The sequence below is a fragment of the Chlorocebus sabaeus genome, chromosome 12 (genome assembly GCF_047675955.1).
Source record: "Chlorocebus sabaeus isolate Y175 chromosome 12, mChlSab1.0.hap1, whole genome shotgun sequence".
Taxonomy (NCBI): Eukaryota; Metazoa; Chordata; class Mammalia; order Primates; family Cercopithecidae; genus Chlorocebus; species Chlorocebus sabaeus.
Window position 1 is genome coordinate 66,227,490 of NC_132915.1, and position 12,261 is coordinate 66,239,750.

The 12,261-nt window shown below is 49.6% G+C and overlaps 1 protein-coding gene across 1 annotated transcript in view; it reads right to left on the minus strand.

Annotated features, from left to right (window-relative positions):
- Nucleotides 1-1,596: 1,596 nt before the first annotated feature.
- Nucleotides 1,597-12,261, minus strand: part of FBXO10 (F-box protein 10) — a 66,035-nt gene continuing 55,370 nt past the window's right edge. The window contains exons 8-11 of the mRNA XM_007968697.3: nt 11,822-12,091; nt 8,829-9,142; nt 6,563-6,744; nt 1,597-3,398 (exon numbers count right to left, since the gene is read on the minus strand). Of these exons, the coding sequence (XP_007966888.3) occupies nt 3,224-3,398; nt 6,563-6,744; nt 8,829-9,142; nt 11,822-12,091 (941 nt within the window). The 3' untranslated portion in view covers nt 1,597-3,223. The remainder of the gene's footprint in view (nt 3,399-6,562; nt 6,745-8,828; nt 9,143-11,821; nt 12,092-12,261) is intronic.

A 12,261-nucleotide genomic window follows, 5' to 3' on the forward strand; every position in this document is an offset into this window, starting at 1 on the left:
CTTCTGCCTCCAAATGACCTGGAGGGAAATTGTGTCCCAGCTGTTCCCTTCCTTGCCACCTATGCCCCAGGTGATAGCCCTCCCCACACCTCTCCCTTACAAGCTCTTAACATCTGATAGGGAACTTGCCCCTACCAGGTCTCAGGAGCATCAGCACTCCCAGCCTCCAAAATGGGGACAATGACCTCACCAAGTCAATGTTTAATATATTATTGACAGAACTTAAGATGATTGTAGGTGGCTCAGGGATGTAGCAAAGTACTCGTGTTCTGCTGGTTAGGCTAAGTTGCAGTGACAAATGACCCTCAAATGTCTGGTTTCAACAGAAGTTCATTTGCACATGTCTGTCAGCCAGCAGGCAACTGGGGCCCTGCTCTGGGTTAGCTTCACCCTGGGACTCAGGCTGCCATGTCTGACACATGGCGGTCTAATGGCAGAGGGACATGCAATCAGGGCAAGTTCTGATGGCCCTTAAACTTCTGCCTGGAAGTGACCATTAACCACTTCTGCCCATATTCACTGGGCAAATCAGGTTACATGGCAACATGATAGGGCATGTTACTCTCCCTGAGGGGCAGCAAATATTAGTAACTACCAAAACAAGTGAATATTTTCATTTTAATAGTTTAATGTATATTTATAATAATATAAAAAGTCTTTTCAGTGTGTGAAAAAAAGACATGTTGTAGGATGGGATCCTGGAATGGAAAAAGGACATTAGGTAACAAACTAAAGAAATCTGAGGCCAGGCACAGTGGCTCATGCTTGTAATCCCAGCACTTCGGGGCATTAAGGCAGGCGGATCACTTGAGCCCAGGAATTTGAGACCGGGCTGGGCAACATGGCAAAACCCCATCTCTACAAAAAAATACAAAAATTAGCCAGGTGTGGTGGCGCATGCCTGTAGTCCCAGCTACTCAGGAGGCTGAGGTGGAAGGATCACCTGAGTGAGCCTGGGGAGGTCAAGGCTGCGATGAACCATAATCACGCCACTGCACTCCAGCCTGGGCAACAGAGTGAGATCCCATTTCAAAAAGAAAAAAAGAAATTTGAATAAACTGGACTTTAGTTAATAATGTACCAGTACTAGTTTATGAATTTTTACAAATGTACACTGATAGCATAAGATGTTAATAACATGGAAACCCGGGGGTGGCAAGGGTAGTATGGGAACTCTGTCGTAATCATCGATCTGCTCAATTTTTCTGCATATTTAAAAGTTCTAAAAATTAAGTAGATTTAAAGGAAAAAGTACTAACTTCTCAGGTGACATATGGATATAGCAAAAATTCTAAGATGCTAAGTGAAGTTGGGGAAGTGTGCTCCTGGGTCTGAGGTCCCTAAGCTGACGGTCCAGTGATCCACGGGGACAGCCTGTTTCTGTTGTCTTCACAGAGCCCACTGGGCAAGCAGGCAGGAGTGGAATTATAGCCCGATCGAGCCCTCCAGCTCTCTATCAGGAGCTGTCACAGGAACGAGCAGACCCAACAAGATAGCCCCAGGACTCTCCTGTCTCCTCCAGAGGAAACAGTGCTGGACCTGGCCGTCTGGGAGCCCCAGGGTATGCCCAGACCAAGGAAAGGCTTCCCAAAGTGCCTCTTTTAAAATATAGAACTTTATTTTGGTTACTGAGGTTTTTGTTACTTCATTTCTTAGAAAATAGTAAAGGCAGCATTTTGTACAGCGACTCACATTAGGGCTACCAAACAAGTGCAAAGGAAGCGCCAGGGATAGAAGAGGCCAGCACTCTTGTGCCCAGTGTTCTCAGGGAGAACCCAGTGCTCCTGGCTCCCTCTCCGCTCTCCCATCCCACCCAACAGAGCAGCACCTAGGGCCAATAGAACCAGCCATGCAGCCAAGTGCACGACAGTGACCCCAGCAGGCTGGTGAAGGCCCCACAGGAAAGGCCGAGTGGGAGGGGATTGTTCAGGCTGAGCTGGCCCTGCATCCAGCCCCCTTCCTCAAGCAGTGGGGTCTGAGCTCACCTGGCTTTGGGACTTGGACATATTCACAGTACGGTTCAGTAAAGTCCTCTGGGAGCTGGCCTTCCTCTCCTCACTCAGGCCACTAATCCCACCCCAACCCCAGGCTGAGATCTGGGGACACAGAGTCAGATGTGGCCCTACCTAAGGGAGCACACAGGTGAGTGGGGAGTCAGGCTATGGACCCAGATAGCTCCAGGACAAGGCAGAAAGTGCTCAGTACCCTGAGAGGGAGCAGAGAAAGGCTACTGAGGCCCAGAGGGGGAAAGGGCGAGGAGAGCTATGTGGAGGTGGCAGTGTCTTGGCTAAACCTTGAGGAAAGGAGGACACGGAGATGGGGGAGAAGGGCATGCCAGGAGGAGGAAAAAGCATGAGCCAAGGCACAGAGTCGGGAGGCTTGGGAGGGTCAGTAAAGGCCAGCGCTCATCCATGAGAACACAGATGCAAACGAGAGGCCCAGGTTCCCCCATCTGGACAGGCTGGTGCCAAGGAGGGTGGCTGGTGTGGGCGCGCTGACATGGGGTTTGAATCCTCCTGCATTTGGGAGCCTTTGGGGATGGAGTAGAGCCTTGTGCATCCCTGCCCACCCAGCCGAGCACCTGCCTGCACGCTGGAGCCCCACCTGTTTCAGCGTGTCCCTCTCTCATCCCTGGGCAGCCTTTCCGTGGGGCCTCCTGTTGCTCCCAGGTCCTTCCTCCCTCCCAGGTCCATGTCCAAGTCCTCAAGTCAACCAAACTCAACTCCTCCAGCCTCCAGAGACAGCTGGGAGGGTGTGGTAGGGTCCCTGGAGAGATTGAGAGGGAGACAGGTCTAGCAAAGGGGAAAATTCTGGGGCAGTTGTCTCTCTCCACCTCACTAGACTCACTTCCCACCATCAGAAGTCAATCTGCTCTTTCCTGAGAAGAGTCTGGGTTTGGTGTGTGTAAAACATGGTTCCTTAGAACTCAAAGAAAATCCTGACCAAAAGCTTCAGCATTTGAGCTTCCCCAGCTCTTCACAATCTTTACAGACGTTGAGTGATTGGAAACCCACCAACTTCTATCCCTTCTTGAAAACCATTTCCCACTTCCTTCTTGTTACGGGCTGTGGAGCTGAAGTGTTCTGGAGGTACTGTGTTTTGAAGGCCTGGGACCCATTTGTTGGTGGGGGGGTGGGGAGGGGCGGAGTCTTCTCAGGCACTATTTCCACCTTAGCTCCTCTGAGCACCCATCCAGGCTTGGCCCTGAAGCAGGTCTGGGTCCTCACAGGATGGTGCAGAAGACACTGCGGTTGCTGTGGTAACCACCTTCCACCCGGGCTGTGATCCTCGTTGCCATGGCCGTCACCTTCTGCCCATTGTGGGCTGCCGAGGGGCGTCTGAGAGAGGTTTCGAGGTGGGGCCGTGCTGGCGGGTTCACCAGGCGCCACGTATCAGACCTGGAAGTGCAAAACGAAAGTCAGTGAACTTCTGGGGGGTCTGCAGTGCTGGCTGAATGCCCTGCACAATCTTAACTTTGGTTCCAGATTGGTGGATCCAGGTGTTTAAATCTGGGTGTAGGTTTTATCTTCCAGTTTAGTGTCAGCCCAAAGAGGTGGGAGGATAAGAAACTAAGGGGCAAAAGCCCTGCATTCCACGTCCAGCTCTGCCTTCAACTCTGCGTGTAGCCTTGGACAAGGTCCCCCTACAGGCCTAAATGTTCCCACTTTTTTTTGAGACACGGTCTCACTCTGTTGCCCAGGCCGGGGTGCAGTGGCACAATCATGGCTCACTGTAGCCTCAACCTCCTGGGCTCAAGTGATCCTCCCACCTCAGCCTCCCAAAGTGCTGGGATTATAGGCTTGAGCCACTGCACCCAGCCGATTTCCCCACTTTAAATAAGAATCTGGATAAGATCATAGGGTGGGTGTTGTGAGATAGGGTCTCATTATGTTGCCCAAGCTGGTCTTAAACTCCTGGGCTCAAGTGATCCTCCTGCCTCAGCCTCTCAAGTAGCTGGGATTACAAGTGTGTGCAACAGTGCCCAACTTTTCCTCTTTCATTTCTTTTCAGCTGTATGACCACAAATGTTTATAGAAGCTTTATTCATAATCACCAAAAACTGGAAACTACCTAAACACCCTTCAGCTGATGAGTGAATAAACTGTGCAGTACACCCATACAGGGGAAGACTACTCAGCAATCGAAAGGAATGAATGCCTTACATGCAACACCATGAATGAATCTCTAGCATATTAGGCTAAGTGAAAGAAGCCAGACTCAAAAGACTACATACTGCAGGATTTCTGGGTTTTATTTTTATTTTTTTTTCTGAGATGGAGTCTCGCTCTGTCACCCAGGCTGGAGTATAGTGGTGCGATCTGGGCTCATTGCAACCTCTTCCTCCCAGGTTCAAGTGATCCTCCTGGCTCAGCCTCCCAAGTAGCTGGGACTACCGTTGCGTGCCATCACGCCCAGCTAATTTTTGTATTTTTAGTAGAGACGGGGTTTCACCATGTTGGCCAGGCTGGTCTCGAAATAACCGACCTCAGGTGATCCACCTGCCTCGGCCTCCCAAAGTGCTGGGATTACAGGCGTGAGCCACTGTACCCGGCCACGATTTCTTTTATACGACATCTGGGAAAATGCAAATCTACGGGGGATAGAATTTAGTGGGTTTCCAGTCACCCAAACTCTTGTAGAGAGTATAGAGGGCCGGGAAAAATAAAATGATAGTGAAGCTGTGGTCACAGTTGTCTAATGCTTGAGTTAAAGGAACCAACTTTACACGCTAAATCTCCATTTGCTTAAGGCAACACGTTGTCTTATATGTATTTTTATGATAATGATGTTACAGTGAAAGGATTAGAAAGTTGTGGAGGAATCAGAGGTTGGTTACTAGCATGTGAGTAAAAAGGCCTAAGCATGTTGGGAGGACTGTGTATTTTTGAGTTTGGCAGGAAGGGAGCAGCACTGAAAAGGAGATGACATGAGAGGCTGGAAAAGACAATTAGGACCTCAGGGTACACACTGCACAATACCAGCACTGCCTCTGGCAAAGTCTGGGCTGTACCCTGTACTCTGGGGTCTCCAAAGGGGAGAAGGAGGTGGATCCCAGGGAGTCCACAATATAATCTGCTGGGATGTGGGAAGAAAATACTAGAATTTTGATTTTTTTTAACTTTATACGTTAACATTTTCTATTTTGGAGATAGTTTATAATGTAAATAATATACTGCTAGAATAAACACATAGAAGTTATAAATAGGTATACCAGTGAGGCACGGTGGCTCACACCTGTAATCTCAGTACTCTGGGAGGCCAAGGTAGGTGGATTACCTGAGGTCAGGAGTTCAAGACCAGCTTGACCAACATGGCAAAACCCTGTCTCTACTAAAAACACAAAAATCAGCCAGGAGTGATGGTGGGTGCCTGTAATCCCAGCTGCTCAGGAGGCTGAGGCAGGAGGATTGCTTGAACTTGGGAGGAAGAGGTTGCAGTCAGCCAAGATTGCACCACTGCACTACAGCCTGGGCAACACAGCGAGACTTGGTCTCTAAATAAATAAATAAATAAATAAATAGGTATACCTACATCAGAGGGTTTCTTCAAAGAATATTTTTTCCTGAGAGTGTGTGTAATACAAAAAGTATGGAGATCATTACTACAGAACATGAAGATCCATGAGAGGTTTTTAACCACGGATGCGACGTGACCAGAGCTCTCACTTAGAAAGATTAAACTGGTGGGATACATGGGACAACCTCCAGAGTGGAGCAGGGGGTAGCCATGGGCAGGGAGACTGGCAGGAGGCTGCTGCAGGGGGGATAGGTGACATTGGCGGTGCAGGAGTGATACCAACTACAGCAAATATCAGTGTGATTTTACAACCAGAATGGGAAAGCAAAAGCACAGACCAATCAGAACACAGCCCATGCAGAGGCAGCTGGAACAGCTGTGCACTGCAGTAATATAGGTGGTACAGGTTAGGGTGAGCGGTGCTGAGACCTGAAGTAGGGTGGCAGCAGTTGGGGAAGAGGAGGTGCCGGAAAAGGGAACATTTTAGAAGCAGAATCAACAAGACCTGGTGAGTGACTGGACATCTTCGGATTAGGGAGAAAAAGGGAGCAGAAGTTTTGTTGTGAGAACACTGAGTGGATGGTGACGTTGCTGAAATGGGGAACATGAAAGGACAGAGAGGTCTGGGGAAGATGGGTGGCAGCAATTGTGATACACTGAGGCAGAGCGACTAAAGGACAGCAGCAGCAGCAACGAACATTTTTACAACCCCTCAGAGATTCAGCCAGGTCGCGTGATCTTATTAAATGGATTTTACTAAGGTTCAGAGATGTGAAGTAAGTTGCCCAAGGTCACACAGCCAGTAACTCGCAGAGCTGAGATTTGAAAGCACATACCCCTGACTCTTAAAAAGCTTGTTCCCTCCCGGCAAATCCTCAGCCCCGGCCTGACACAGAGCCAGGCACAGGCCTTTTTCTGACTGGAGTCGACAGCTGGCAGTGTTGCAGGGAGCCGGGGCAACCATAATCCCCGGGTGTGGGCCTGGCTTCTTCAGGGAGCTTACTGTGGCTCTAGAGGACTGGTTCAGGCAACCCCAGGCACTCACTTTTTCTTGAAGACCAGGAACTTGTTGTTTTGCATGACACATTCTCGGTTGTTTGAGATCTGCTGAAAGATGGTCTTATTTGTTTTGCCCTGGAAGATGATGTTTTCCTGCACCAGGGCCTTGGCACGGCCCCGCACTGCAATGCCATAGGCCCGGAATGAGTGGATCCGGTTCTTTATTACCTGGGAGAGGCAGCCAAAGATTGTCACACCTCAGGGACTCATAGACTGAGCAGGCAAGTGAATGATCAGTTCTAAAACCGAGGGGCAGGAACATGCTAGGCAGGTCAATGAAGAGCCTATGAGCTCAAAGAAGGGCACCAAGAACAGTCTGGGGGAGCCAGGGAGGGCTTCCTGGAAGAGGTGATAGGTAAGTTGTAGGCATTTATGAGATGCAGAACAGGGAGAGCTGTTGCAGAAGAAGAAACAATATGCAAAGGCCTGCAGAGAGGGGAGGTAGTGTCAGAAGTCGGGGCCACTGACAGCCCAGCTGAGACAAAAGTGTGTCCCTCTCTCCCTTCCTCTGCTCCCGCGGTGCTCAGAGGCAAAGCCCCAGAATTCTTCACTCCTTGCCTAAAGTCACTAACCTATGAAGCTGCAGAACTGTAAAAAGGCTTTAGGCGACCCAGCAATCCCACTACTGGATGTCTACCTAAAGAAAAAAAAAAGTGATTATATGAAAAGTCATATGCACACGCACGTTGATAGCAGGACAATTTACAATTGCAAAAATATGCATTCAACCTAACTGCCTATCAGCCAAAGAGTGGATAAAGAAATGTGGTACAGGCTGGGTACAGCAGCTCATGCCTATAATCCCAGCACTTTGGGAGGCTGAGGCAGGTGGATCACCTGAGGTCAGGAGTTTGAGACCAGCTTGACCAACATGGTGAAACCCTATCTCTACTAAAAATACAAAATTAGCTGGGGGTGGCGGCACATGCCTGTAATCCCAGCTACTTGGGAGGCTGAGGCAGGAGAATGGCTTGAACCCAGGAGGTGGAGGTTGCAGTGAGCCGAGATCATGCCATTGCACTCCAGCCTGGGCAAGAAGAGCAAAACTCCATCTCGGAAAAAAAAAAGGAAATGTGGTGTGTGTGTATATATATATATACACACACACACACACCATGGAATACTACTCAGCCATAAAACAGAATGAAATAACGACCTTTGCAGCAACTTGGATGGACTTGGAGGCCTTTATTCTAAGAGAAGTAACTCAGGAATGGAAAACCAAATACCCTATGTCCTTACTTGCTCACTACTTATAAGTGGGAGCTACGCTATGAGGATGAAAAGGCATAAGAAAGATATAATGGACTTTGGTGACTCGGGGGGAAGGGTGGGAGCAGGGTGAGGGATAAAAGACTATATGGGGGTACAGTGTACACTGCTTGAGTGACAGGGGCACCAAAATCTCAGAATTCACTACTAAAGAACTTATCCATATAACCAAAAACCACCTGTACCCCCAAAACTGTTAAACTAAAAATAAAAATAGAGCCTTTGGGATCATAATTCTACAAGGGCAGGGACAAGGTCTGTTTGGCTCCGCAATGAAACAGGGCTCTGCATAGAAAGGTGCTCAGAGCTCAGTCTGGCGGGGAGACAAATAGGTAAAGGAAGAGATACCAAGCACCGTGGAGAGTGCTGTGAGGACCGAGCACGGTGGAGAGTGCTCTGTGAGGACCGAGCACGGTGGAGAGTGATATGTGAGGTAGGGGTGGGCAAAAGCACCAGACAAGGGGTACCTCAAACAGTCTGGGGTGGTGGGTGGGGGCTCAGGTACTTTTCCTGAACAGACACAGCTAAGCTACAGGACTGTAATGCAAGAGGGGCAGGGGATATGCGGGGTATATAGGGAAGAGTGTGTGCAAAGTCCCCAAGGCAGGATCTCTCTCCTCATTAAGCATCTACTGTACACTGTGCAAGATTCTGTTAAGGAAAGAGAGCTGAAATAGTCTGACCTTGACCTGGAGACCATGAAGATACCTCGGGAGGCTCCTAATACTATGACAAGGAGGTGACACCCCATCCCTGGCTTCCTGCTGGTGAGCCCTTGTTCATCCTTCAGGACTCGGTCTCTCTGTCCCCTCCTGTGGGAAGTCCCACCCACATTTCCCAGGCTGAGTCCTGGCAGGAGGGATACTGTCCCTTGTAGTGCTGAGTGATTACGGTTCTGTTCTCAGCAGAGGCCACGAGGACTGTCCCAGGGTTGTGCCCTGTGTGGGCACCACACGTCACACACACGCACACATACTCACTTTAGTGTCGGACCTAGGCAGCAGCTGCAGCCCGCTGCCCCGATTGCCAATGATATCGTTTTCAATGACGACGGTGCTGTCGCCCTTGGTGATAATGCCATGGCCTCTGTTGTCATAGATACCATTGCCCCGGAGCTCCACTTTGCACTGGGCCTCAACCTTGACCCCACTTTGCCGGTTGCAGGAGATGCTGTTGTTGGCCACTCGGGTGGGTTGGCTGCTCTGGGCCACAGTAATGCCTCTGTCTCCATTCGCGTGGATCACATTGGTGATGACATGCAGTGCCTCGCTGCTCTGGACATAGAGTCCTGAGGCTATGGGTGGAGGGGTTGGAAAGCACAGGGGGGTCCCAGGGTCAGCCCTGACACCACCAGTCAGGAAAAGCCTTCCCTGAATTGTGCACTCCAGGAGAACGGAGTGGAGAAGAAGAGGTAGCAACACTCAGAACCAACCCTTGAGTTTGCATCTTCCAAGCTGATGAAACAGGAGGAAATCCAGGTGCGTCAACAAAACTCTGGTTCTTCTGCATGAAGTCCTTATTCAGTGTAGCCAGGGAAACATGATGTGAGAAGGCTCCTCTGGCCTGAGCTCCCACCATGTGCTTGAATGCCTCCGGCACCACCGCCATCCTACTGCCACTTCCACCTCCCTGACAGGGTGCCACTACCGCCTCAAGGCTGCTCACTCCCCCTCTGGACAGGCAGATCTACTCGTCAGAAGGTTTTGCTTTGCTCTCCTTCCTACACTAAGCTGGAATCTGCCTCCCTACAGTTTGGGGAAATTTTCTTCTTAATGAAAATTCTATAATTTTGGAGTAGAAAACTTACTAAGCGAAGTAGTATGTGTCAAAAATGTGTTAGAAATTTGGGAAAGGGAAACTGACGCTTGGAGTTGTGTGTACTCAGAGACACTAGGTACATGAAGAGAAAAGCCCCAAGTCAGCAGGATTAGAGCCCCATGGCTTGCCAGGAAAAGACAGCAGGGCAGCCAGACCTGGGCTGCCCACCACTGCCCCAGCCCCTGTTGGGGCAGTGCTGGGGGAGGTCGTGTGCAGGACGATGACTGGGGCCCTGCAGCATTGTGAAGCCATGAGCCTGCAGGCTCAAATCTCTTCGTGGCACCAGCCTGTTGCTTCTCCTGGCTTGGTTGAGAACAACAAAAATAGGTATTTGTGAATGTAGGTGGCTTTGCCTGTCGTACCGGACAGACAGCATGGCCACATGGAGGAAACTGACCTGGGAGGGGACAGAACTCATTTTCTGAATAATTGGGTTAGGGCTGCTGGTTATCCATCTCCCTGTCCTCTACCACTACCACAGGCAAGTGCTTACCAGGCCCAGGAATCTTGTTTTGTTTTGTTTTGTTATTTTTGTGACAGGGTCTTACTTTATTGCCCAGGCAGTAGTGCAGTGGCACCATCATAGCTCACTGCAACTTCAAACTCTGAGTCCTGAGCTCAAGCATCCTCCCACTTCAGCCTCCCTAGTAGCTGGAACTACAGTACCACCACGCCCAGCTAATTTGAAAAAAAAATTTTTTTTCTCAGTAGAGATGGGGCTGTCTGTGTTGCCTAGGCTGGTCTTGAACTCCTGAACTCAAGCGATCCTCCTGCCTTGGCCTCTAAAAGTGTTAGGGTTACAGGTGTGAGCTCTGCACCTGGCCCAGGAATCTGTTCTTAATAAGCCTTCCTCCATTTCCCGACCCACCCATCCATCCTACCCTCCAACCCCCACCCCACAGTGATTTTGATAATTAGCTAGCTTTGGGAGCCCTGGAGTTAGATGAACTACACAGTAATTTTTTTAAATTCAAGAAATATCAAACATCTTCTACCATCTTTTTTTTTTTTTTTTAAAGACAGGATCTCACTCCTGTCGCCAGGCTAGAGTGCAGCGGAGCAGTCATACCTCACTGCAGCCTTGAACTCCTGGGCTCAAGTGATCCTCCTGCCTCCTGAGTAGCTGGGACCACAGGCACATGCCACCAGATCCAGCTAATTTTTCTTTTTCTTCTTCCTTTTTTTTTTTTTTTTAAGAAACCAGGTCTTATTATGTTGCCCAGGCGGGTCTTCAACACCTGGCCTCAAGCAATCCCCTTGTCTTGGCCTCCCAAAGTCCTGGGATTACAGGCGTGATCCCTGGCACCTGGCCTCCATTTTTCATCAGGTTTAGGATAACATAGATTTAAAACATTTTTATTTTCTGCCTAAGAAAGAAAACTCATTGCCAATTCAACCATGATATACATCTCATGAGAGGTGTTAAATTGTGAGAAATGTGTCCTAGCATTCATTAAAAGTGTATGTGCCAGAGGTGGGATTTGGTACTGCAGGGACAGGGGCACTGAGCTGGGTGGACTTCAGTTCTTTGTCTCAAGTTAATGGCCTATCGGTGTTGATGGAACAGCCACAGAAATAAATACAGCCATGAGGCCCCATAACAAATGCCAGTGGGGCTGGGGAGGGCCCGGTTCAAAGGAGGAAGGAATGAAGGGGTACATTCACAGCAGGTTTTGAAGTTCAAGTTAGTTTGGGACATGTGGATGGGAGAAATGGCATGAGTGAGGTCAGCAGGTTAGGAGGCAGGAAAGAATGGATTCAAGTTTAGTGAATAAATGCAGGCAGACTGGGGATCAGGCTGGAAGTGGCTGATGAGGCCTGAGGGCAAGTTGGGATCAGTCTGCAGAAGGCCCTGCCTGGCGGCTGCACCGCCTAAAAATTAAGGAGTGCCTCTGCTCAGCGACCCCACTGTCTGGGAAGTGAGGAGCGCCTCTCCCTGGCCACTGTGCAACCCTCCAGGTGTGAAGTGGCAACCTTGTGTGTGATCTTTCTGCCCTCCCCAAGTTTGCATTTTTGACATTAAAGTTTACTTTTAAATTAACATAAAATTAAAAGTTTTAAATTAAAATTAAATTAAGAGTTTTAAATTGGAGAAAAAAAAAACAGTGGGGAGCCATGAAAGGTTCTTGAGCAGGGGCTGAGGGGGTACACTCACCTCCATTGTGATTAATACTGTTAGACTCAACAAGAGCTATGGTGATGGGCCGGCGCAGTGGGTCGTCCTCCTTCTCCAGCTCTGTCTCCCAGAGGATGGCGTCCCCATCCTCGCTGAAGTTCTCTTGAGCCCTGTGGCCTCGAGGTAACTCGCTGGAGCCATCCTTCTGGCTAAACACTGCCACTCCATACAGGCCATTGTAGCTGACATGGTTGCTGGTGACGTGGGGGAGGCTGGATGACATCATCCACACACCACAGCCCTTGTTAGCTGGAACAGTGAGAGGAGCTGGTCACCGACACTGAACTCTGGTGAAGCGGCACCTGAGTCTCCCTGAGAGGGGAAGCAAAAGCCACTGGCCTGGGAGAGAGTCCCTGACTTGCTAATGACCTCGGACAAGCCACTTGATGGCTCTAGCTGCAGACTTCACCTTCACACAA